The 24,940-nt window shown below is 41.4% G+C and overlaps 1 protein-coding gene across 1 annotated transcript; it reads left to right on the top strand.

The window, feature by feature from the left end:
• The first annotated feature begins 4,695 nt into the window (after positions 1-4,695).
• Rnf6 (ring finger protein 6) lies at positions 4,696-15,443 on the top strand. Its single transcript, XM_036172481.1, is given in 6 exon segments — positions 4,696-4,824; positions 5,258-5,340; positions 7,046-7,226; positions 8,824-8,919; positions 13,554-14,920; positions 14,922-15,443. Coding segments are annotated over 4 exon segments (2,004 nt in total). The 5' UTR covers positions 4,696-4,824; positions 5,258-5,340; positions 7,046-7,063; the 3' UTR covers positions 15,300-15,443.
• The last annotated feature ends 9,497 nt before the right edge of the window (positions 15,444-24,940 follow it).

Genomic DNA, 24,940 nt, shown 5'->3' on the forward strand with positions numbered 1-24,940 from the left:
AGCAGGAATGTTCTATTCTTTTTAGAGTTTCCCCTATTCCCAAGGCAATGGCCAGCCCACACATGAAAGCTTCTGTACTTGGAGAAACACGCAAACAGCATTTGGATAAAATCTAATCAGATTTCAAGTAAAAGAGTAAATTAAAACATATATTGTTCTTAATTCAGCTTTTCTGTAAATGTTACTAAGAATAGCTCAATATTTTTAAAAATATTTTGTTGTAAATAGAGAACCAGAAACAAGCTTTTACTAGGATACTGAATTTTGACATTATTTATCTTGATAAGTGGTCTCACTGTTTTATGTGTATGGGTGTTTTGCCTGGTTGTAGGTCTTATACCTGGTGCCCATGGAGGCTAGAAGAGGGCATTGGATCCCCTGGAAGTGGAGTTACAAATGGTTGTGAGCCACCATTTGGGTGCTGGGAATTGAACATAGGCCCTCTGTAAAGGCAGCATGTCTCCTTAACTGCAGAGCCATCTCTCCAGCCCTGGGCAGTATTCTTAGGGAAACAAAGACAAAAATTTGTGCCTTTATACCTCCCAGGTATAATAAAGGCCGAGATAAAGGAGGAGAACCAAAGGTGAAGCTTGTTAGGTGGGATTTTGGTACTCTGTGATGGTTAACATTGTTAACTTGACAGAGTCTAGGATACAATATTCTAGGCTCTAGAATCACTGAAGAGACAAGCCTCTGTGCCTGTGTATAAGGGAGTATCTAGATGAGATGAACTGAGGTGGGAAAACCCACCCCAAATGTGGGCATGCCATTCCATAAGGTGGGGGGGCCTGGGATGGTTCCACTACTTTGTGGGAATCTGCCAGAGTCCAGCTCTGATCTGTTGAAGGGCTGTTGGGAGGAGGAGAGAGGAATGAAGAAATATTAGGGAGAAAGATAGGAAGAAAGAGACAATAAGAAAGAAAGGGACACAGGATATCTTTGGGAGGGTCCTGGGTCAATACCCACTCACCCAGTTATTTATTCAAAATGACTTTTTATAATATGCCAAGGGGAGAGGCAAAAGACCTCCCCCTTGCAAAATCAAAGATCTACACTGTACAGCCAAGTGTAGACCCTTCCAAACAACTGGTAACCACGTCCCCAGCCAAATCATTCCATTATGCAGCCCTGCTGGGTAAAGCAAACTCAGATTCTCTGATCCTGAGTAAGGTCTCACTAGGAAGCCTCTGTGGGTCACCACACTACCTTTTTCCTTCCTTCCTTCCTTCCTTCCTTCCTTCCTTTCCCTTCTTCTTCTTCTTCTTCTTCTTCTTCTTCTTCTTCTTCTTCTTCTTCTTCTTCGTGTGAGTGTGTGTGTGTGTGTGTGTTTTAGACAGGGTCTAGTTATATAGGCCTGCCTAGCCTGAAACTCACAGAGACTCTCCTGCCTCTGCCGTGGGAGTGCTGGGATTAAAGGCATGCACCACCACACTGTGTGTTCCCTTTTTCTGATAGCAGATGTTGTCTCAAACTTCTGCCACCACAATCTTCCCATCATGCTGAACTGTACCAAGGAATTGTGAACCCAAATCAAACTGTCAGGATAATTATTACAACAACAAGCCAAGTACCTAGCACAGATTGGTACCTAGAGTGCAGGAAGTGAGATTATCAACCTGACCCTGAAGTTCCTAGGTCTTTACAGCTGGTTTGCAGGAGGAATGTGGAAGAGTTTGGGAGTTTGGGCTAGAAAAGGCCTTGAATATGGTAAGCAGAGTTAAATGGGCCATTCTGGTGGAAATCTGGAAAACAGAAATGGTGAAACCTGGCTTGTGAAGCTTCACAGGGGAACAAGGAGTATGAGGAATTAGGAGAGAGGCTCATCCACCTGACATTCCAGCTAAGGACTCATACACACAAAAAACAAATCTAAAAAAATAATTAAAAAATATCTATTTTATATATAATGCAGAATTTCTCTTCTAATTTTGTTGAGTTGTATTTTGGCCTTTTGAGACAAGCTTTCTCTATACAATCTGGCTGTCTTAGAACTCTCTCTGTAGACTACACTGGCCCCAAACTTAGGCATCCACTTGCCTCTGCCTCCCTCTTTGGGGAATTAAAGATATTCGCCAGTACGTGAAGTTTCTAAGTTTTATCTTTAAACAAACTGTAACAATCTTTTCTTTCCATATAGAATTTTGTTTTGCTTGGAGATTAAGAAAAAAAAAATCAGGGCCAGAAAAAATATAAATGAAAGTAGAGTTTTGAAGCCAGGCAAGGTTGAATATACCTTTAATCCCAGCACTCAGGAGGCAGAGGTAGGCAGATCTCTGTGAGTTTGAGGCCAGCTGGTCTACAAAGCAAGTTCTGGGACATGGCTATACATAGAAACCTTGACTCAAAAAACAAAAAACAACAACAAAAACAGGAAATAAGAGTCAAGTAGAGTTCAATTTTTCAAAATTTCTTCTGACATAACCTCTAACATTTTCTTACTAATTTCCTATGATTTTCTTTTTGTTTGTTTGTTCTGGTTTTTGAGACAGGATTTCTCTGTATAACAGTCCTGGCTACCCTGAACTTAATTTGTAGACCACGATGGCTTAAACTCACAGATATCCACTGCCTCTGCCTCCTAAAGGCATGAACCACCATTTTCTATTGATTTTTTTTTTTTTTTTTTTTTTTTTGAGCTGAGGATCGAACCTAGGGCCTTACACTTGCTAGGCAAGTGCTCTACCACTGAGCTAAATCCCCAACCCTCCTATTGATTTTTAATTTAATAGCTCCTTTTAACTTTGGTGTAGTTTTTTTTTATAACTCATTAACTTTTGCTAACTACCAATTTCATCACTTCTTTCCTACAGAAGTTTGTTTGTTTGGTTTTTTGAGACAGGGTTTCTCTGTTGCTTTGGAGCTTGTTCTGGACTAGCTCTGTAGACCAGGCTGGCCTCGAACTCATAGACATCCTCCTGCCTCTGCCTCCCGAGTGCTGGGATTATAGGTGTGTGCCACCACCACCCGGCAAGCCAGGACTATTTTTACACAGAGAATCCCTGTCTTGTAGAAAAAGAAAGTAAGAAAGAAAGAAAGGGCGGGATGGGACTGGGGGAGGAGGGAAGGAATCTGTTGGTGAAAACAGGCAGGTAGATTACAGAAAAGCAGCCAAGTGTCTGCTACAGTCCACAGATGCTATCTGCTGACATTATTCATTGAGTTGGTGAAAGCTAGGGAACTTTTTGTACATTCCAAAAGGCCTAATCTACTAGTCACAAGGATGTTAGGTCACATAAAGAAATGGGCAATAAGTGGATATTGGGAGTGTGTGTGTGGGGGAGATAGCCCAGGATAGCTTGGCTTCAATCTGTACCATAATTATGCAAGTTTCAGGGGTTGGGGATTTAGCTCAGTGGTAGAGCTCTTGCCTAGCAAGTGCAAGGCCCAGGGTTCGGTCCTCAGCTCTGGAAAAAAAAAAAAAAGCAAGTTTCAATTAGTCAGCCTTGCAGAATGTTTAATACAAGTCTAGCCTGAATAAGGGGAAAAAATAGACTATATCTCAAATTGAGACATATAAGGAAAGCCTTGGAAGTTCACGAGGCCAAAGGATACTGGAAAAGGCAAAACCAAAGATGGGTTACACAGATATGTGAGCCTAACACTGTCCCAGTCATGTAGTTCTCTGTTGAGGTTGGGGGAAGGGACTCTAAAGTTGCTTCCAGAAGGTAAGTCACAGGAAAGTCACTCTGATCCTTCAGAACAATAATGTAAAGGGGATATATAGCCGTTTGGGGCCAATAGTAAGAGAGGGAAAGGATTCACCAGGCGGGACACCCTAAAACTAAATAATGAAAGAAGGGAAGAAAGATTTACGAGTCACAGCACTATGAGCGTATTAAACTGTGACTAAGTCATTTGGCTGATGGGAGAATCAGGAAAGGGCTCTGCCAGGACCACGAGTAATGAATGGTTAGGTAAGTTTGGTGTCACATAATGAGAAAAGGAAATAGAGGAGAGTAAGAGACGGTAGAGTGTGAGAGGTGTGGGAAGAAAGAGGAGAGGGAGGAGGTGACGGGGAAGGATAGCGGGAGAGAGGATGGTTAATATTGGGAGTTTAAAGTACTTTCCCAATACAAGGGCTTGAGCATTTAGTTTCTTCGTTCCAGTGAATTAACACAAGGGAAACGCTCAGACTGGATAGTTAAGTAGTTACACCCAAACAGTACAAAGCGACAGTTTGGCAAAGGACACAGAAGTATGAGACGAGGAGCTGGCATTTCCAAAGCGTGGAAAAGAGATTCGGTCTTCGGGACTGGAACCGCCACCCGGCTGAGAGCCTAGACTGGAGCCCGAGACAGCGCACTGCGGAAGCGGAACTCCTGCGCCGCAGTTCGGCTTCCGGCGGGCGCTGTTTCCAAACGCACCGGCGATCTCTGCGCAGATTGTAGCGCGCCTGTGTTTTTCTGGGTAATGAGAGGAGGCCCGATACCCGACGGTCCTCTCTCGTAGCTTTCTCTACGGTGGGTCGACCCGGAACAGCTGTAGCGATTCTGAGCTTCTCGCTTCAGTGGACGATTGGAGTGCTTAGCGGCCTTCGAAGGCTCGGCCGCAGAACCTTCCGCCTCCTCACTGCCTCGGAGAGGACAACTGCGGGTCATCCCGCTGAAGGTGGGGTCGGGGGGAGGGGGCGCTGGGTACAGGGTCATCTTGTGGGTCTCACTACTACTTCCGGGAGACGCCTCGAAAGCAGGACATGCTAGTGTGGGGGGCCACTTACCTCCTATCCCATTGGTTAACTTTTTGCTGGGTGAGCTTTTCTAGTTGCTGATTGGCCCAAATGCCAATCTAGGTCGCTGGGGAAGCGTTACTCGAGGCTAGATTGAGGTGAGATTGGTCGGGTTTCCGAGTCCAGTTTGTGTGTTGGAGTGGGGACTTCCTTTTACTCTCACCCTGGGGCCTCTATTAACGGGGTAAGAAAAAGAACCAGTAGCGGAATGGTGGGGGGCAGGTGACAAGAAAGTGAAGGTTTAGAAGTAAACAAACTTACTCACCTAAACGTAGCTACACCCAGATGGGAACGTGATTGAAGGCCTTTGAGAAAGGAGGACGCGCAATCTTTGGAGCAGTGACGGTGTAGGAGGAGAGGCCTTCTGGGAGGTTTTTGTTATCTGATTATATGAGGTTTAAATTTCCTTAGACAACAGACCTTCCGGAGAATTTAGCTTCGGTTTTATAAAGGAGTTGGGCGACTACCAGGTGTTCTGGGCTTCAAATAATCAGTTACTGAATAATTCAACTTTTCTTTTTATTATTTCAGATGAGCAGCTCTCAAAAAAGGCACAAACAACAAAAGAATGGATACAGTTTCATATGTTAAAAGAATGTTAAAAGGAAAATAAGGTATTCACTTTGGTTACTTATGATATTATTTATGGTTAGTTATCCAAGAATATTGCCTTGGAGGGGAAGGTCTTAGGTTTTTGCATGTCTAAGGAGCTTGATTTTTTTTTTTTTTTTTTTTTTTGTTAGATTTCTACTTTTTAAATATCTGTTTTTAAAAAAATCGCAGGGCAGTGGTGGCACACACCTTTGATTCCAGCACTCAGGTGGCAGAGGCAGGCGGATCTCTGTGAGTTCAAGGCCAACCAGGGCTGTTACACAGAAAAACCTTATCTCCAAAAATGAAACAAACAAATAAATAAATAAAAATTTAAAAAAATGTGCTGTGGCCACCAAATATGCTTTTGGCTAATTACCCTGATTACCCTACAAATGGAAAACTTTTAGTTTTTAATGTTATTAATTAGCATCTTGAGTGCATTTTACTTTTTTGAGGGGGCAGGGAGGATTTCAGACAAGGTTTTACTCTGCGTAGCCCTGGCTGTCCTAGAACTTACTGTGTAGATCAGGCTGGCCTTGAACCACAGAGATCCACCTGCCTCTATCTCCTGAGTGCTGGGAATAGAAGACAGGTGCTACCATACCTATCTAGCTTTGCATTTTAAAAATAGTTTTTTAATTTTTCTTTCTTTTTTTTTTTTTTTCTGTTTTGTTTTGTTTTGTTTTTTGAGACAGGGTTTCTCTGTGTAGCTCTGGCTGTCCTGGAACTTGATCTGTAGACTAGGCTGGCCTTGAACTCAAAAGATTGGCCTGCTTCTGCCTCCCAAATGCTAGGATTAAAGGCATGCACCACCACCACCCAGCTAGTTTATTTATTTGTTTATTTTTAATGTATCCCGTACTCCAATGCATGTCAAATCTTACACTGAAGAACTCACACATAAACAGCTTTTAGGAGCTGACAGGACTAAGCTTACTACCTAATGCTTCAAAGTTATCACTCAATCAGACACAGTGCAGCATACATTTCTCATCAGAGTATCAAATTGACCAGCTTTTAAAAATTTTTCTTTGTCTCTCAAAAATGTTGGGTATAAAAGCCTTCATAGTGTTAAAATTTTAGTCTTGAATTTTGTGTGTTCTTTACTTAATATACAAAGGGTTGTTGCATGCACCTCAGGACAGTTAGGAATATAGTCCACCATATTTGTACATGACGTTGTACTGTACTTCTTTCAGAAAAAAAAAAATCATGAATGTAATACAACCACCACCATCTCATTACACTTTATTGAGATGAAAATAGTTTTGCCTACTGTGTCTGCCGAAGAGACTCACACGAGTTGATCTCCCTAAGACTGAAAACCAACAGGCATGCCATGCATGGCTCAGGATTGAGAGAACACACCAGAGCTCTGTCTCTGTATTAGGCACCATCCTTCAGCAGGGAATGGTTAGTCCCAGGAGTTTTTGAATGTGGAGACTACATATAAGTGCTATCCTGAGAAGCAGAATCCTTACCTTGATGAGGAAGTAAGGGAATATAGTTTTGCTTCATAAATCTTAGAATATAAGTCTCTGAAGGTAGATATGTCACAATTGAAAGGATTCTTAGTGGTCTATGCAATGAATTCCAGGCCAGCCAGGGCTACATCGTAAGAGCTTATCTCAATAGACAAACAACAAACAGCCAAAACAACAAAAAAGTGCACAGCTATGTTAGCCCAAGACTAATGCACTGAATTTGTGTATATTCTTTGAACAGGAAACTAGACGTCTCAGCATGAATCCATCCAGACCTAGATCAAGTGGTAGTGGAGAAGAAAATGAGAGAGGATGGCAGCAAGAGCGGCTCCACAGAGAAGAAGCCTATTACCAGTTTATGAATGAGCTCAGCGATGAAGATTATCGGCTAATGAGAGACCATAACCTTTTAGGCACCCCTGGTAAAAAATGGGCAAAAAAGGAAAACAGATTTTTTTTCCTATCGTTGAAAGGAGGAGGAATTTCAAAGTAAAGAGAATGCCTCCCTTTGAGCACGATTTTGTGAGTCTAAGAATTATTCAGAGCCGGGCGGTGCTGGTGCACGCCTTTAATCCCAGCACTCGGGAGGCAGAGCCAGGCGGACCTCTGTGAGTTCAAGGACAGCCTGGACTACAGAGTGAGGTCCAGGACAGGCACCAAAACTACGTAGGGAAACCCTGTCTCAAAAAACAAAACAAAACAAAACAAAATTATTCAGTATAACAAAATCACTGCCTTCTATGTTTTATAAATATGTGAGAATGCTGGATATATGGATTTATACACAGGCCAAACTTTAAAAGTGAATGTACATACCATTAAATGTTCACGTGTATAATTCTGACCACCTTCTACCGCCAACCCTCCCCATGTGGATGGGGTTGGGATTTGAACCTAGGGTTTGTGTATGCTAGGCAAGTGTTCTACAATTGAACTGTACCTAGTTCTTTGTTTCTCTTACATAATATTTGCATAAATAAAATGTTATTTAAAAGTTAATTCTTAATTTGAGGTGTAACATTCAGCTAGATAATGACCACCCAAAAGTCCAGTGTGGTCTATAAACTTTTTTCTCAAATTCAATTTACGATAAACTAGCTGAAATTTGTGTGTATGTATGTTTGCATATTTATATGTTGGTGGCTCATATGATAAAATATTGGGGTAAAATTCAAGCACAGAGAGTTGAACATTTCCCTCAAACTACTCCCTTCCTAATTTCTTAACTCTTGGTTTTTTAAGACAGGGTTTCTCTGTGTAGCTTTGGAGCTGGTCCTGGAACTCACTGTGTAGACCAGCCTGGTCTCGAACTCAGAGTTCTGCCTGGCTCTGCCTCTAAGTGCTGGGGATTCATTTTCTTTTTAAGTCTGTATGTGTGGGGTGTGTGTGGGCATATGTGTGTGAGTGTGTGAGTGTAAGTGGCTGAGGAGGCTAGAAGAGGCCATCAGATCCAAGTCCATCAGATCTCCAGGAGCTGGCATTAAGAGGGAGTTGTGAATGTTTGGATGCATTTCTGTCTGCAGCCTGAGCCTGTAGGTTCTTACTGATTTTTTTTTTTTTTTTTACCAAAATAATACAAATTATATCTCAATTTTAATGAAATATTAATAAATGAGATGTAACCAAGTTGGTGTATATTTTTGTCAGATACTAACTATCCAATTTATAGAGCATGAAAATAATAAGGATTGTCTTCGGTAGGTTAAGGTTTTTTAATCTTTAAATTACATTTTTTAAAAAATCGTGTGTGTGTGTGTGTGTGTGTGTGTGTGTGTGTGTGTGTGTGTGTTTATTTGTTTGTAAATGGAGGTGAGTGTGTGTAGGCCAGAGGACAACCAGCAGGAATCTTCTCCTTCCTCTATGTGGTTCCTTGAATTCAGGTTGTCAGGGTTGGCATTAAGTGCCTTTACCCACTGAGCCATCTCACTGGCCCCTGCTGCTAAAGTTTTGTTTTTCACGAGTTCTCATAAAACTGGGTAGTTTGAATGTTTTAAATGCGCACTCTTGTCATTGTTTCAGGAGACATAACGTCAGAGGAGCTACAGCAGCGCTTAGCTAGAGCAAAGGAAGAGCTGGCATCCCAGCTTGGCTCGAGGAGTGGGTCAAGTGATGGAGGTATGCATTACCCTTCCTCCATCCCTGGGGAGAAGCCAGGGCCTTGTGTGTACTTGATAAACATTCTACTCTTGAGCCATACCCCTAGCCAAATGAAGCTCTTTTTAATCTTCGCATATACACACTACATTTTTTATGTTGATGTGGCTTAAAATTTATATACAGTGTAATACAGAGACTGACAATTGGGAAACTGGTTTTGTTGGTTTGTTTGCTTATTAAATTTACCAAGCAAACCCTAAATCCTATATAAAAATTCATTCAATAAGGAAAATACTAATAGAAATCCCTTCAAACTGATGGAGATTGTAGAACTGAAAACAAGCCCAACTTTGGGGTCCCATGTTCTGCCTCCTCCCAAGAGCTCATCATTCGTGGTCAGGCAGTCAGCTGACTGAGGGTCCAGACACTGGGTAGTTTCTCAGCTTCATGCAGTGTTAGATGCAGAGCCAATGATGTAGGTTTTTAAGTTCCATGTTTAGAACTGAGTGGTCTTTGACTCAGCCTAAGACCCCTGTGTCCATGGAGTAAAGTTTTGAAGAGGAATAGTGGGAACATTGGATTGTCGCCTCATTTACAAACACGTGCTGCCTGTTACTTCAGCTCTTACGGCAACTCTAGTGTTTCAGATACAGGAAAGTTTTCAAGAATTCAGGTGTATAGGTAACCTACACATGAAAAACTTGAATTTTTTTCAAAATTATTATGTAGGTCTTTAAAATACCTATCACTTATTTCAAAAATAAATCTCTACATAACTCAGTCTTCAAAGCTAATATCTTCTCAAGGAAGAGCTGCCAGTCCAGAAGAAGGCAGGAAAGGACCTTCTCAGGACCCTCTAGAGTCTCCTTTGAAAGCCAAGCCCCAGCTTAGCTGTGCCTCCATCTGATACAGCCAGTGCCCATTTTCAAGTCCTCTGATAGGATAGTGAAACTATTTCAGGCTTGGTTTTTTTATTTACAGCCTTTGAAGTGGTATTCCTATTTTGTAAACCTTGGTGTTTGTTGTAGTTAGCAATAAGGATAGTGGAATTCAGATTCCCAGTGTAGAAGTAGTGGTTGTGAACACCAATAATATACAGGATATAAGATTAACAATTAAGTGTTCTTTTAGGTTTCTGGCCCATCAGTCAAGTCTGAGGAGGGAGATAACCTTTGACCCTTGCCACTCTGTGTCTTTTGGGGCAGAGTTAATCCCAGTTACTGTTCAGTGTTCAAATGAAGCAATTTTAGGGGAAAAAAATGAGTTGCTGCTTTTTAGCCTTCCTCAAATTCAGGCAGTGCTTTTAGCGTAGCACCCTCTGTAGTGGTTAGTGTCCCACTGATCAAACTCAGCAGCTGGGGAGTGGAGAGTGCCTTGCAGTACTCATCCACTTAACCCAGAGCACAGAGAGCATCTCTGTTCAAGATCCCAGTCCTCTCTCTGCTCCTTTGGCAAGGGAGTAAGTGGCCTTAAAGTAGAGCTTGAACGTTCTGAGAACTATTTGTGCCTTCACTCTCTTTTTGCTTGTCTTTCTTGTCTGGGTATCAGAATAAACCTGGCGACATAAAGGGAGTCTGGGCGGCTCAGCTCCTCCTGTCGGTGGAGTACTTGGAACAGTGTTGGTGTTAGTGCTCCCTTGAAGGGCTGGTGCAATTCTCTATCAAGTCCATCTGCTCTGGGGTGGTTGTTTTGTTTGTTTGGTTGGTTTTGGTTTAATTTTTAGTTGAGACTTAATTACTACTTCAAGCCCATTGCTAGTTATGTATCATTTCAAATTATTTGCTTCATCTTGGCTTCTTCCTGACCCAGTCATCTCTCAGTACTGTGTTAAGTCTCTGTGACTTTTGTCCTTTTGAATTTTTCTCACTCTTGATGCCCAGCTTTATTTTGTGTGATATAGAACATGGGGTGTTATTTCAGTTTTCCTCTATTCACTAAGGCTTGCTTTGTGTCCTACTGTGTGCTCTGTTTTGTGAAAAGTACCATGAGTTACTGAGAGGAATGTGTATTCTTCAAGTTAGGTGGAATGTTCCATATATGTCTGTTAGGTCCATTTGATTTATGATGTTATTTATCCAGTGCCTTTTTATATTTTGTCTGGATGACCTGCTTGTAGGTGAGAGCGCATTATTGAAGCCTCCCACTATTACTGTGTTGGGTTAATCTGTAGCTTTATGTTTAATAGTGTTTGTTTTATGAAATTGGATACACCCCGTGTTTGGTGTAAGTTTGGTTAAAGAGTGTGATGTGGCCTTTATCTCTTTTGATTAGTTGTAGTTTCAAATCTGTTTTGTCAAATGTTAAAATAGCTAGCTACACCTGGCTTGTTTCCTAGTTCCATTTGCTTGGGGTATCTTTTCCTCATAGTTTTACCTTTTTCTCATGGCTAGGCGTGTTTCTTTGAGGAAGCAAAAAGATAAATCCTGTTCTCTGATTTAGTCTGATAGTCTTTAATTGGTGAACTAAGACCAGTTCAGCTTTATTATGGAAGGGTGTATATTAATTTTTGTCCTTTTGATGAAACATCTTTTCATTTACTTATTTATCTATTTATTCATTCATCTATTCATTCATTCATTCATTCATTTATTTTCTTTCGGAGCTGAGGCAAGTGCTCTACCATTGAGTTAAATCCCCACCCTCATTCATTCATTCATCCATCCATCCATCCATCCATCCATTTATTTATTTGCTTAATGACACAGGGTTCTCCGTGTAGTTTTGGTGACTGTCCTGGATCTTGCTCTGTAGACCAGGTTGGCCTCAAACTCACAGAGATCTGCCTGCCTCTGCCTCCTGAGTGCTGGGATGTGCACTACCCACTGTCCAGCGATGAAACATCTTTTGATTAATTATCTTGGTATCATTTATTTATATCCTGTGACCTGTGAATGTGTTTATCCTTCTCTTCAGTCTGAAGTATTCTTTCTAGTATCCTCTGTAGAGCTGGCTTAGTGGTCATAATTGATTTGATCTGTTTTTATACTGGAACATTTTTATTTTTCATTTATAGAAGAGTTTTGCAGGGCTGGAGAGATGCTCAGAGGTTAAGAGCACTGACTGCTCTTCCAGAGGTCCTGAGTTCAATTCCCAGCAATCACATGGTGGCTCACAACCATCTGTAATGAGATCTGGCGCCCTCTTCTGTATACATAATAAATAAATAAATCTTTAAAAAAAAAAAAAGAGTTTTGCTGGGTATAATATTCTGGCATTTATGAACTTGGGTAATGTCTTTCCAAGACTTACTGGCTTCTATGGTTTCTATCCAATAACCAGTGTTGTGGGGTGGCCTGCCCTTCTGTGACTTGGGCCTTCCTCAGAACTATTGTGCCATGTCTCTGCTGGTCTCTAAGGCCATCTCTCAAGATTTGGGGAAGTTTGTCCTGAGATTTTATTGAAAATGTTTTCAATGCGTTTGACCTGGAATTCTCTTTCTTTCATGCCCATAATTTATAAATTTGATTTTATTTCATGGTGTCTGAAGCTCCTGCATGTTCTTTCTGTTCATGCTTTTTTTTCCCTCTAGCCTGCCTTCAAGTTTTGATGTTACTGTGTTATCTAAATTGATTAATTTTTCATTTTAGCCTTATTTCAGATGAGATTTTAATGTTCTTTCTTTTGCACAGTTTGTTTTCATTGTTTCATTTAGCTTTGTGTTTATTCCTGCTCTCATCAAGATCAAGTTCATTCAGGTGTTTTTATTTGTCCTCTCTCAATTCTTTTAACTCCTTGATAGTGTTTAATTCTTCTTTTGACTTATGTGCCTGCAATTTTTATCTTAAGTGGTCCCTCTTTCATTGATGGGATTGCTAGTTTTTTTGGAGCAGACATTTTCTTGTTTTTTTCCATAGTTTGTTTTTGCAATGAGCCCTGGGCATCTGGAGTTAGGTTGTGTGCTTTTAGTACCCAAGGCCAGAACTCTAAGTTGGGCTGAGTACCCAGGGAAGTTCAGAGTGGGTGGAGCCTAGGGGAACAGGTCCCTCACTAATCCATCTTGGCCAGCTTCGTGGATGGAGGTGGCTGAGCCAGGTTGGAGAGAGGTTACCTTACCCAGTTGGGCTGTAGAGTAGGATAGCTGGCCAAGGGGAGGGACTGGTTTATGGGGCCCACAGGAGTTTGGGCTGGACCTTGTGGAGGGTTGAAGGTTCTTGAGTCTAGAAAGTAGACTTTTTATTTAAACATAATTTTGTGCGTGTATATCAGAAGACAGTTTGTGTCTGGCAGTTCTTTCACCATGTGGGTCCTGGTGCTTTAAATCATGTCATTTAGGCTTGACAACCTGTGCCTTTACCCACTGAGCTATATCATAACCCAGCATTTTAGTTTCTCTAAAGTGCTTTTTATATACTTTTATTTGTTTGTTTGTTTTTCGAGACAGGGTTTCTCTGTGTAGTTTTGTGCCTTTCCTGGAACTCGCTTTAGAGACCAGGCTGGCCTGGAACTCATAGAGATCCACCTGCCTCTGCCTCCCAAGTGCTGGGATTGAAGGCGTGTGCGCCACCACTGCCCGGCTAATATGCTTTTAGAAAGTTTTTTTTCATTCATTAAAGTAATGCTGATGTTTAACTGTCTTTCTTGCAATGTTTCAATAAAGATAAGATCTTATCATTATAGAAATTGACCTTAAGTTGATTTGATTTACTTTCTAGATTCAGAAAACCTTAGAGAACATTCAGATGAGGATTCTCTGCTACGATGGCTGAATACTTTTCGGCGCACTGGAAATGTGACTCGAAGTGGACATAATGGGAACCAAAGTTGGAGAGCTGTGAGCCGAACAAACCCAAACAGTGGAGAGTTTGGGTTCAGCCTGGAAATCCACATAAATCCTGACAACAGAGGCTCTGGAGCTCATGGAGAGGATTATACAGACATTTCTGTGTCAGGTGTTAGCAGAGATCCTAGGCAGCAAAGATCATCTAGTCCTGTGGCTATGCGAACGAGAAGCCAAACCTCCAGGAGTTCCAGTGGTGCTGACTCCAGTGTTCCAGGGGGTAGGCGTGGTGCAAGGGGGCAGGGTCCAATGCAAGGATTGTTTTCAGCACGGGGAAGGGTAAGAAATAGAATTGGAGGAGCACTTGGTGTTCCTAGAGTTAGTGGCCATCGCACTGTTATCAACACTCACACAAACCAGTCCGATGGCAGTAATCTCAGGCAAAGGGAACGGCAGCGGTTTGGAGCAGCACATATTTGGGAAAACGGGGCTAGAAGTAATGTTACAGTGAGAAACACAAACCAAAGATTAGAGCCAATAAGATTACGTCCTGCTTTCAGTAGTCGAAGCCGGTCCCCAATTCAGACACAGAATGGTACTGTATATCCTAATTCCCAAAGGCAGAGTAGACCACTACAGCAAACTGGCAGGAACAGATCTGTTAGGCATAGAGGTGTAACTCAAGTCTTTCTAGAACAAGATAGAGCACGCAGAGGTACTGTTTATACGCCACTGTCCAACTCAAGACTTGTGTCAAGAATAACAGTAGAAGAAGGAGAAACCACCAGGTCCTCAGCTGCCACACAGCGCCATCCAGCAATCACACTAGACCTGCAAGTCAGGAGGATTCGTCCTGGAGAAACTAGAGATAGGGATAGCATCGCAAATAGAACCCGATCGAGGGCAGGGCTGGCAGGAAGTACAGTTGAAAGCAACAGCGGGGGCTTTCACAGAACCATCTCTCATTTAGAGCGGTCAGGTGTCCGAACCTACGTGAGTACCATAACTGTTCCTCTTCGGAGGATTTCTGAGAATGAGGTGGTTGAGCCATCCTCTGTGGCTCTTCGGTCAATTTTAAGGCAGATCATGACTGGGTTTGGAGAGCTGAGTTCTCTAATGGAAGTGGAGCCTGAGTCAGAGAATCAAGGAAATGGTCAGCGTTTACCAGAGCTGTACCTAGAACTGAATAACGTAGATGTGGCTAACAACAGCGGTCAGCAGGGTGGAGGGTCCTCACAAGCCAGGCAGGCCCAAGAAGACAGTGCTGAAATGCTAGATGTAAGTGAGCCCAGCCTGCCACAGGGCCCGCAACGATGGCAGTAGAAATAGCAGGCGGTTACGAAGGGCAGACAGTGTAGTCGAGACTGGAACATTACCCATTCTGCGCCTTGCTCATTTCTTCTTGCTGAATGAAGGTGATGAGGATCCAATTCGTGGTTTAACCAAAGAGCAGATTGACAATCTTTCTACCAGGAGCTATGAACAAAATGGGGTTGACAGTGAGTTAGGTAAAGTCTGTAGCGTGTGCATCAGTGACTATGTGGCTGGGAACAAGCTCCGGCAGCTGCCGTGTCAGCATGAGTTTCACATTCACTGTATTGATCGCTGGTTGTCAGAGAACTGCACCTGTCCTGTCTGCCGGCGGCCTGTTCTAGAATTGGGGGCCGCAAACACTGGGTGAGATGACGGGATCTGGTCAGTGCTGGATGTCCCTGGAGCCACATAGTCAAAACACTTCTTGAGTTACTTGTGATGAGGTAACCAAGATGAAAAACTAGCAGATTATAGCTTGCACTATTTTTTGTGTGCTTTTTAAAAAAAAAAACAAAAACAAAAAACAAAAAAACTTGTTACAAAGAGGTTGTTTATATAAAATTTAAAATGCAGATGTTAAATTATCCAAAAGTAAAGAATAGTTAATATTGCTAGAACCAAATAACCTTCAAAATGTTTTTATTTTGGTAATTTTGTCATGTTAAGCACTTTTGTATCTGCACAACTCAGTATGTTAGGAATCTTGATTTTTTTTCTCTTTAATATTGCAGTAGGTTTTGCTGGGATTTTCCAGTTTCAGCTCAGTACTATGTTTGGACACTACTGTCTAAGTCTGTGTAGACTGTTTGGCTGAATGTCTGCTAGATAGACTTCAGTTACTTGAAATAATTTAAGACATAACACACTGTATGTGTGTGTGCAGATATGTAACTATGGTGAACATATTCACGCTAAAAACTACACGTTTGAGACTTACTGAAGCTCTGGGGCTTAGACTGCATATGACACAGTGTTAACATTGACATGACCATCTCTAAGAGGAAGTGAATTAAGATACAGGTTAACAGAGATTGTTTACTGAAGCGTGTCTGACAATCTGACTTACTAGAGAGTGAGAGACATATAATAATGAACTTAGTATTTCTTTATTCATAAATGGAATGTGGAAAATTTTAGGACATAGTTTAAGTTCAACGTTTTTTGTGATTTTTTTTTTTTTTTTTTTTAGAAGTACAAATACTTCTCGGGGTTAGGTAGGGTTTACAGCATGCTTGATTTCTCAAATTTAGTTTTAAAATCTAAAATATTTTAAAATCTATTAAGTAGTGAAATGCATAGAAGAAAAAATGTTAAATTGGATGTCAAAAAGCTCTAAATATAATAAAAGCCTTTAAAAGAACGTAGAGTTTATATAAACACAAAGTATGCATTAAAAGTCTATTTCCACCAGTAAACATGAAGACTGTGTGTGAACTCATTTCTCTCCATTGTTCCATTGTGGCTGTTCACCTCAAATACTTAATTCCACACTGCAGATGACATGTGCGTGACAGAAGTGTTGAGGTCACCAGCTGACAGGCAGACCAAGACTGTCTCCATGGAGAAGACATTGTTCTTAGAAGGAACAAACCATTTTTACTTTGATGTTTGCCTGGAAATAACTGACAGCAGTCTCTTTTGTATGTGGGGTACCACTTGGGCGAACCTCAAGAAAATACTTCATGTCAAATCCTGAGAGGTTTAGAAATGCCTCCATGTTTAACTTTGCTTTTCAGTTGGGGATTATATTCGATTCTTAAGGTTAATTGTATGCCCAGAAATGACACAGAGGGGTTCACCAAAGGGAAGGAGTTTTTCAAAGTTAAGAGTTTGGGGTATTAACTTCTGCAGGTTTATGGGGCATGAGTCAAGGAAGGTTGATTAGGGCCTGGGTTGAAGGCCTTTATGTATCAGACAAATTAAGAGATTTTCATTTCATTTTGTAGCTGTTCTATGACAACAATTATCCCTTGACGATTTTAGGGACAAGTGTCAGGGTAGTTTTTCTGTGTTTAAAGAAGACTGCTCTAGTATCACATAGGGGACACAGCAGAATGGAGAGTCATGGAAACCAGCCATACAGGAAGTACTACAATAAAACAGCATCCCTGGGGCTGTGGAGATAGCTCTGTCAGTAAAATTCTTGCCAGGAGACCAGGATGACTTGAGTTCCATCCCTAGCAAACCTGTAAAAGCTGGGCATAGTGGTGCATGCCTGTACTTCTAAGGTTGGGGAACAGAGACAGACAGTGCCTCAGGGTTCACCGGTCATCCAATCTGGCCAAATTAATTCAGTGAGAGATCCTGTCTCAAAAATAAAGCAGAGAGCAGTTGAAGATACTGCAGTTGACCTTTGGCCTCCACATAAATGAGCACTAACACACATGAAAACACAAAAACTAGCCAGGCAGTGGTGGTGCACACCTTTTAGTCTCAGCACTTGGGAGGCAGAGGCTGGTGAATCTCTTGAGTTCAAGGACTGCCTGGTGTACAGTGCTGGTTCCAGGACAGCCAGGGGTACACAGAGAAAACTTGTTTCAGAAAACAAACAAAAACCAAACCAAAATACCGTCCTTCTAACACACTCATCAGTTACAGTGTGATAATAGGAACTAGAAAGAAGACATTCAGTTTTTCTCCAGGAAGACATTTGGTGTCTAGTGTGAAAGATAGAGAGACTCATATTCTTGAAGAGACTAGAACCAGCCACCCCCTGAGTGGAGGAAAGAGTGCTGACACACCACAGATACAGGGATGCCAATTTAGATACCTTGCACAAATTCCCAGAGAGCTCACACGGACATTCAGTGTAGTTTTTTTGTTTTGTTTTGTTTTGTTTTTAGATTTATTTATTTATTATGTATACAGTGTTCTGCCTACATATATATTTGCAGGCCAGAAGATGGCACCAGATCTCATTATGGATGGTTGTGAGCCACCATGTGGTTGCTGGGAATTGAACTCAGGACCTCTGGAAGAGCAGCCAGTGCTCTTAACCGCTGAGCCATCTCTCCAGCCCCTAGTGTGTCCTTTCTAAGGGTGAGATTAAATCTAGCATCTGTTTCTTATGTGGAATGTTGGAAGTTTTACCTGCTCTAACCTGATCAGTTGGGAGAAAACTGGTATTTTGCTGGACTTCGTTGTTTCTGAAACAAGGTCTCCCTAGGTAACCTAGGCTGACTTTGTCCTCACAATCCACCTGTGTCAGCTTCCCATGCCCCATGACACCCAACTGGACCTAAGTCTTCTGAAAGATGGGATGGTCTGAACAGCACTAGAAGGGGTTTCAAGTAGGCACTTGAAACGCAAGGGGTGGGAACTATCTGGGAGATTCCCGGAAGTCAGTGTGGCTGAGTGAGGTTGACAAATTGATACTGCAGTGGAGAACAAAAGTTTTCTGTAATGCTTGCATTCATTTCTCAGTAAACAAAGCTGGCATATCCAAGGGCTGTGTAACTATAATTTCTCTTTAGTAATGATTGTGTCTTTTGTGGGTCTAATACAGGAAGAAGCTAATGGTTGGATGCATCATTTGAACATGTGATCTGCAGCATGTCTGGAGAGATGGGGCTCTATACTAGACTGCAGCTATTCTAAATACTTGTATTTGGAGATTTGCAGCTTCCTGGGTGCTCTAATACAGATTTACATCTTTTTTAGTACTTTTAAAAACTTTTTCTAGCATCATTGAGTGGTGTTGTGACTACTATTTTTGTTATTCTCCTGTCAGTGTAGTATGGTAGTTTGAATGAGAGTGGCCCCCAAATAATGCTTGGTTCCCAGTTGCTGGACTTGTTGGGAAGGATTAGGTGTGGTCTTGTTGGAGTAGATGTGGCCTTGATGTGGAGAAGGTGTCAACTGGAGGTGGACTTAGAGGTTTCAAAGGCTCACACTAGGCCATCTCTGTCTTTCTTTGCGTGCTGCCTGTGGATCAGGATGTAGCCCTCAGCTTCTCCAACACCATGTCTGTCTGCGTGCTGTCATGCTCCCCATCGAGATATTGAACTAAGCCTTTGAAACTTAAGCAAGCCCTCCGTTAAATTCTTTCCTTTAAGTGAGTTGCCTGGGCGGTGGTGGCTCACGCCTTGGATCCCAGCTCTTTGGAGGCAGAGGCAGATGAGTCTCTGAGTTAAAGGCTGGCCTGGTCTGCAGAGTGAGTTCATGGGCAGTTCCTTTTATAGAGCCAACTTCCATCCATCCTTCTCAGTCATAGATGCTTTCCTTACCTAGCTTTGCTTCTTTGCATCCTACTCTTGGATGGTGTAAAGACAACCCCTTGGTGGACCCCCACACCCAGGCAGGCAAGACTGCTGGACCTGTAGACACCCTTACTGTACCACTGGATGTCACTTGAAGAAGTTGCCATAACTTGCTCTTCCTATATAATATGTAGACACCTCCATGTGCCCTATGCAGTGATTTTAGACTAAATGACTCAGGAAGGGAATTGAAGGGTAGAAACTAAAGTGGAAGAACCTAGTAAAGCTCCTGATACTGGATAAGACTGGAACACTTTAGCCTTTGGTGCCCAATCCAATGACCAGTCAGCCATTTTTATTTTATGTTCACTGCTGTAGGAGAGGGAGGAGCTCATGATGGGTTCCAAAAGGAAAACATGATCTCTGCCCTTCATAAACATCAGGTAGAACTAAGGCAAACCTAGCAAGAAAAACTTATTTAGTTATATTATTAGATATATATTTTTTAAATTATTCTTACTTTATGTGCACTAGTGTTTTGCCTACATGTATGTCTGTGTGGGGTGTCAGGTCCCTAGGAACTGGAGTTACAGTTGTGAACTGCCATGTGGGTGCTAGGAATTTAACCCTGGTCTTCTGGAAGAGCAGTCAGTGCTCTTAAACACTGAGCCATCTGTAGTTAGAGTTTTCCTGCCTGGCCCACAGTCAGGACAAATCTCTTGTCACCAACCAGGCCCATAGATGCTCAGAACCAACCAAGTAAACACACAGAAACTTACATTGTTTAGAAACTGTATGGCCGTGGCAGGCTTCTTGTTACCTACTTCTTTTATCTTAAATTAACCCATTTCTATTAATCTATACTTTGCCACGTGGCTCGTGGCTTACCTTACATCCTCCTTGTCATGGCGGTGGCTGGCAGTATCTCTCTGCCCCAGCCTTCCACCTCCCAGAATTCTCTTCTCTCTTGTCCCGCCTATACTTCCTGCCTGGCCACTGGCCAAACAGCATTTTTTTTAAAATTTTCTTGTTTTTATTATTGATGTTGATATTAAAACTAAAAACAGTTATTGGTGAAATTATTAAAGCCACTTCATGTAATTAAAAGGGAGGTTTATTTTATGGGGTAACTTACAAATGAAGGGATAGGTTGCAGGGTCTGGGAAAGGTATGGCGCAGTCCGGTGGTGTTCTCTGGAGAACTCTGCTCAGTCTGCCTCCTGCGTCCAGGGTCCTGGAACCAAGAGAAGCCTCTCCTCTCAATCCTGGGTCTTCAGCTTCCTCCCTCAGCCCCGCCTTGTGGGCGTGACCATTACTGAAGCCTCAATGGGGGTTGGAACTTCCAGGCCAAGGCTGGAATGGCTACCCACTACAGCCATCTCTCCAGCCTGCCTCCCATTTTAGTTATATTTCAAAGCTTGAAAATTAAATAAAATTTCCAAGCAATGTACCAAACCAAAGTGAACATCACCACATTCTAAGAAGTCAAATGGAGACCAAAACATATCCAAATAAGGAGTGACTATGATCAGAAATGATGTGTCTCTGTTTTATTGATGCATAGGAAGATACCACATATTTATGGAAAGATGATTTCTATTTGTAATATTATAAAATATTGTAAACAACATTTGAAACAGATTTCTTACCAGAATCACCACAGTATTTCCCATTTCATTAAAAATGATTGATAAGATTACAGAGAAATGCCTATTAGAATCAGAATGCAGATAGCAAACTGGAACTCAATGGGGATGGTCCCTTAGAATCAGAGAAAAATCTCCATTCTATCATTGACTTAATCATTTCCTGTAAATCACACAATACATGATGCTAGCACAGACACTGAGCATGGTCAATGAATTACTGAACACCTACTTAATAAGCTGATTTAATTCAAAGGCAAATTAGATTCTCTGATGTTGGAAAGCATAGCCTCCTTGAAGAACAGCAGAAATCTTGAGGGAAACTCAAGCTCCATTTGTGATTTCATCTTAACACAACTTTCAGGATGATGGGTTTTTCTGGTTGAAAAATTGTTCGCTTGCTTAACTTCAAGGGTATCTGTGGTAGTTGAAGAAGCACATTAAGAAGGAATGAATGAGCCAGCAGTCACAGAGCAAAGCAGAACAAATCCATTCAGGACCATGCTATTTTATATTCACAAAACACTTTGGGCTCCATATGTCTTGAATTCTTTATACATCCATCTTCATTAGGACTGGGTAGTGAAAACACTAAAGTCTATTGGTTCGTGCAATAAAGTCATTTTGTAGTAATTATTTAATATGGAACCTGAGGGGGAAGAATATGCTGACTCATGTTCTTCATTGATTCAAATTTAAGTAAAAAGGCTGAGTTTTAAAAGTTTAGAACACATTTTAAGTTATGTGGAAGACTGTTTTTGATAGGTAGTATAAAGCTAAATTTACATTTGTTGACACCTAGATGGTAATCGTGAATAGATGTCAGTCAGTGCAGCTCTGTGTGCATAACTCAACTTCTCAGGCCAGTTGTGCCTGTCCAGTTTAATGGCGGGCAAGAACTTGTGATGTTTCCTAACATCTCCTCTTAGCCCCCGAGGGTATTGTGAATGGGGAACTTCCAAGTCATTCAGTGTTTCCACCAATCATTTTACTTCAGTCTCTTCAGCCTTATGGGAGAAGAGAAGCTGCCGACAAAGTAATCTGGTCTCCATAGAATGTGAGAAACAGTTATCAAGGAAACTGAAGACTGTCAGCTTATGGGAAGCTTTCAAGATGAAAGTTGTTGTCCGTCTTTCTGAACCACTGTATAGACAGGAGAGCTACACAGCTGCCCTGGGTGACAAATGAGGGGTAACAACCTCTCTACTAATGGCCACGAAGAAAGGACAGCTGACGGGAGCAGTTGTGTAGCTACAAACTCACTAGAAATTAGCCTTGTCATTCATTGCTTTATTTGGAAGTAAAGACAATTGACCTTTAAGTTTTGGGAGGGGGCAACATGCAACTTCTCTAACTATTGTTTGTGTTTTAACAACATGCATCTGTTCTCTCCAGAGATACACTCACAGAAAGATAGTCATATATGCCCATGCATGCTTACATGAGTAAATTTAAAAATAAACATAACTTAAATGTACATTTAAGAACTCCACAAGAATTGTAAAATACTCCTTAAAATATACTCAAGATATTCGCAGACTTCCCAGCAAAGAAGTCTTGTTAGAGTAAGTAAACGAAAATAAGGTGAAATTCAAAGACATAATTCTTCAGGGCACAGAACAAAATTGGGTGCATTGGTCACTGGAGCAGAGGAGTGGATGGGCCAAGGGCCAGACAGCTCATTTGAATGGCTTAGTCACCTATTTCAACTTGAAGAATAAGGACAGAATGAAGAGGCAAGACAGTCGAAGATAGACTTCAGAGAACATAAAGAAGTCTTCATGTAGCATAGTTATGAAAATGTGAGATCAAATGGTCAGGGTGGTCCTGAAGGGTTGAAGTTCTTTATGTGCTATAGTAGTGTCTGCAATCTGTGTGCACTGCAACCAATATGGATCTCTTAAAGCCATGCTCTGGGTAAATCATTTCCATGTATTTGAGGCAACTAGGCACAGTGAGTTTTTAAAGTTATGAAGTTACAAGCAGAGCTAGTGCTGGGAAGCCCACCATTCAGAATCCACGGCAAGGTGGTGATTATGAGCTATGAGTATGTGCAACAATTTCCACATCTTCAGTTAGTCACACAATTTGAACCTGAACTTGATCTCAAAGACACTAGACTTAATCATGTTGTGCTGATCTGCATGAACTCTAAATAATTTCTCTGTGTTTTATCCAGACACACACTTGCAGCTCCAGAATGGAAGGACCTTAAAACTTATAGGTCAAATCCTGTATTCCATACAAGGCAGCATCATATGATGAATGACCATTTTTTTTCCCTTTCTGTAGGTAAAACTCTAATGTAAAAAACAAAAAACTCCCAATTACATACGATTTACAGAGATAGGGTTCCCCTCACCTGTGTTTCCTCACAAGGCTGGAGTGTGAAGTTCTACAGGACTCTGATGACAGCGAGTTCCATGCTGATGAGGGCAAACCTCATGCCAAGGCAGTTCCTGGGTCCATTGCCGAAGGGCAGGTAAACATAAGGATTGACGTTGCCCTTGTTCTCCTTGCTGAACCTGGAGCCAGAATGGGGATGCAAATGAGGCTATGGAACATAAAGACCCAAGAGCTCCATGTTTGGAGTTCTCACACCCTCAACCAGGATGGCGCAGCTTACATTTGTGGACTTGCAACTGAACCCTTGCTGTGTATGTCTCACCATTAGAATTTTAAGTCAGGGGCTGGAGAGATGGCTCAGCAATTAAGAGCACTGGCTTCTACTCCAGAGGGCCTGGTTTTGATGACCACCACAGGTATCTGACAGCCTCTGGTGGCCTTTTCAGGCACCAGGTACACGTGGCACAGATACATACAGGAAAACACCCATACATGTAAAAAAGAATAAAAATTTAAAAAAAATTGTAAGCTAATGGTCTTTCTATGTCCCTTAAAAGAGAGGAGCCTCTGGTGTTGAGCTGTGCTGAGCTGAGCTGAATGCTTATAGAGAGGAAATGTATGTTTAAATACCAAAATTCTGTCCAGGATGGGTATATGTTCCCATTCTGAAAGACAAGTCAAAATTAGAGTGAAGTATGCTACTGCTTCAACCTTCAAGAAGGCAGTTTCTAATCAAACAGGCAATGGGAAAAGTTCTTAAAGCTAATGGTAAAAATTAGGAACCAGCACAGAACACATAAAAAAAGAACAAGAATCCTACATATGTAAATTTAGATATCACTTATGTCAACTACTACCATGTCACCAAATAAAAGATATACGTATATGACAAGATGTGGTATATAGGTTATTGTAGCCGGCTTACTTTGGGCTGCCAACCAGCTCCCAAATTATGACAGAGAGACTTATTTTTAGTTATAAATGCTCAGCCTTATGTTTGTCCCACTAGCTCTTATAATTAATTTAACCTGTTTCTCTTCATCTACATTTTGCTTTGGAGCTTTTTACCTTGCTTTCATTCTGTATGTCCTACTTTTCCATGACTTCTTCTATGACTGCCTGGCTGGCGGCTGCCTGGCTGGCTGGGTCCGAGCATCTGCCTCTCCTCTCTTTCTCCCCTCCCCCCCAGCTGAGATTCCTCCTCCTACTTATTCTATCTGCCTATCAGCCCCACCTATCCCTCTACTGCCTAGCTATTGGCCATTCAGCTTTTTATTAGACCAATCAGGTGCCTTAGGCAGGCAAAACAACACATCTTTACATTGTTAAACAAATGCAGCATGAACAAATGTAACACTTCTTTATGTCATTAAACATATCCAACATAAACAAATGTAACACACCTTTATATAGTTAAATTAATATTCTACAACAGGTTAGTGGTTAATTAGTGATTCATAATACAAATAAAATATACTAGCTTTGCAAAACCTTTACATACATACAAATAAATCCTTGAGGACATATGTCACTATTAATGAAGTTAAGGTTAATATTGTGGGACTCTGAATGGCCATGAATACTTTTTTTCTTGTCTGTTTGTGGTGGTATCTTCCAGCATTCACCCCAATAACTGGCCACAGGTTTGATTTTATTAATAAGAACTTTTAAGATTCTAACTACATCTGTTTTTGCAGCATCAAGAATCATCACTTGGTAATTTTAAAAGGTTTAATTCTCAAAAGATATATAGATGCAAAGGGATACAAAATCATATGTATGCAATTTCCAGTAGGCAGCATAATACATTTAATTTGC

Source organism: Onychomys torridus, chromosome 22 (genome assembly GCF_903995425.1).
Source record: "Onychomys torridus chromosome 22, mOncTor1.1, whole genome shotgun sequence".
In the NCBI taxonomy this organism is placed as follows: Eukaryota; Metazoa; Chordata; class Mammalia; order Rodentia; family Cricetidae; genus Onychomys; species Onychomys torridus.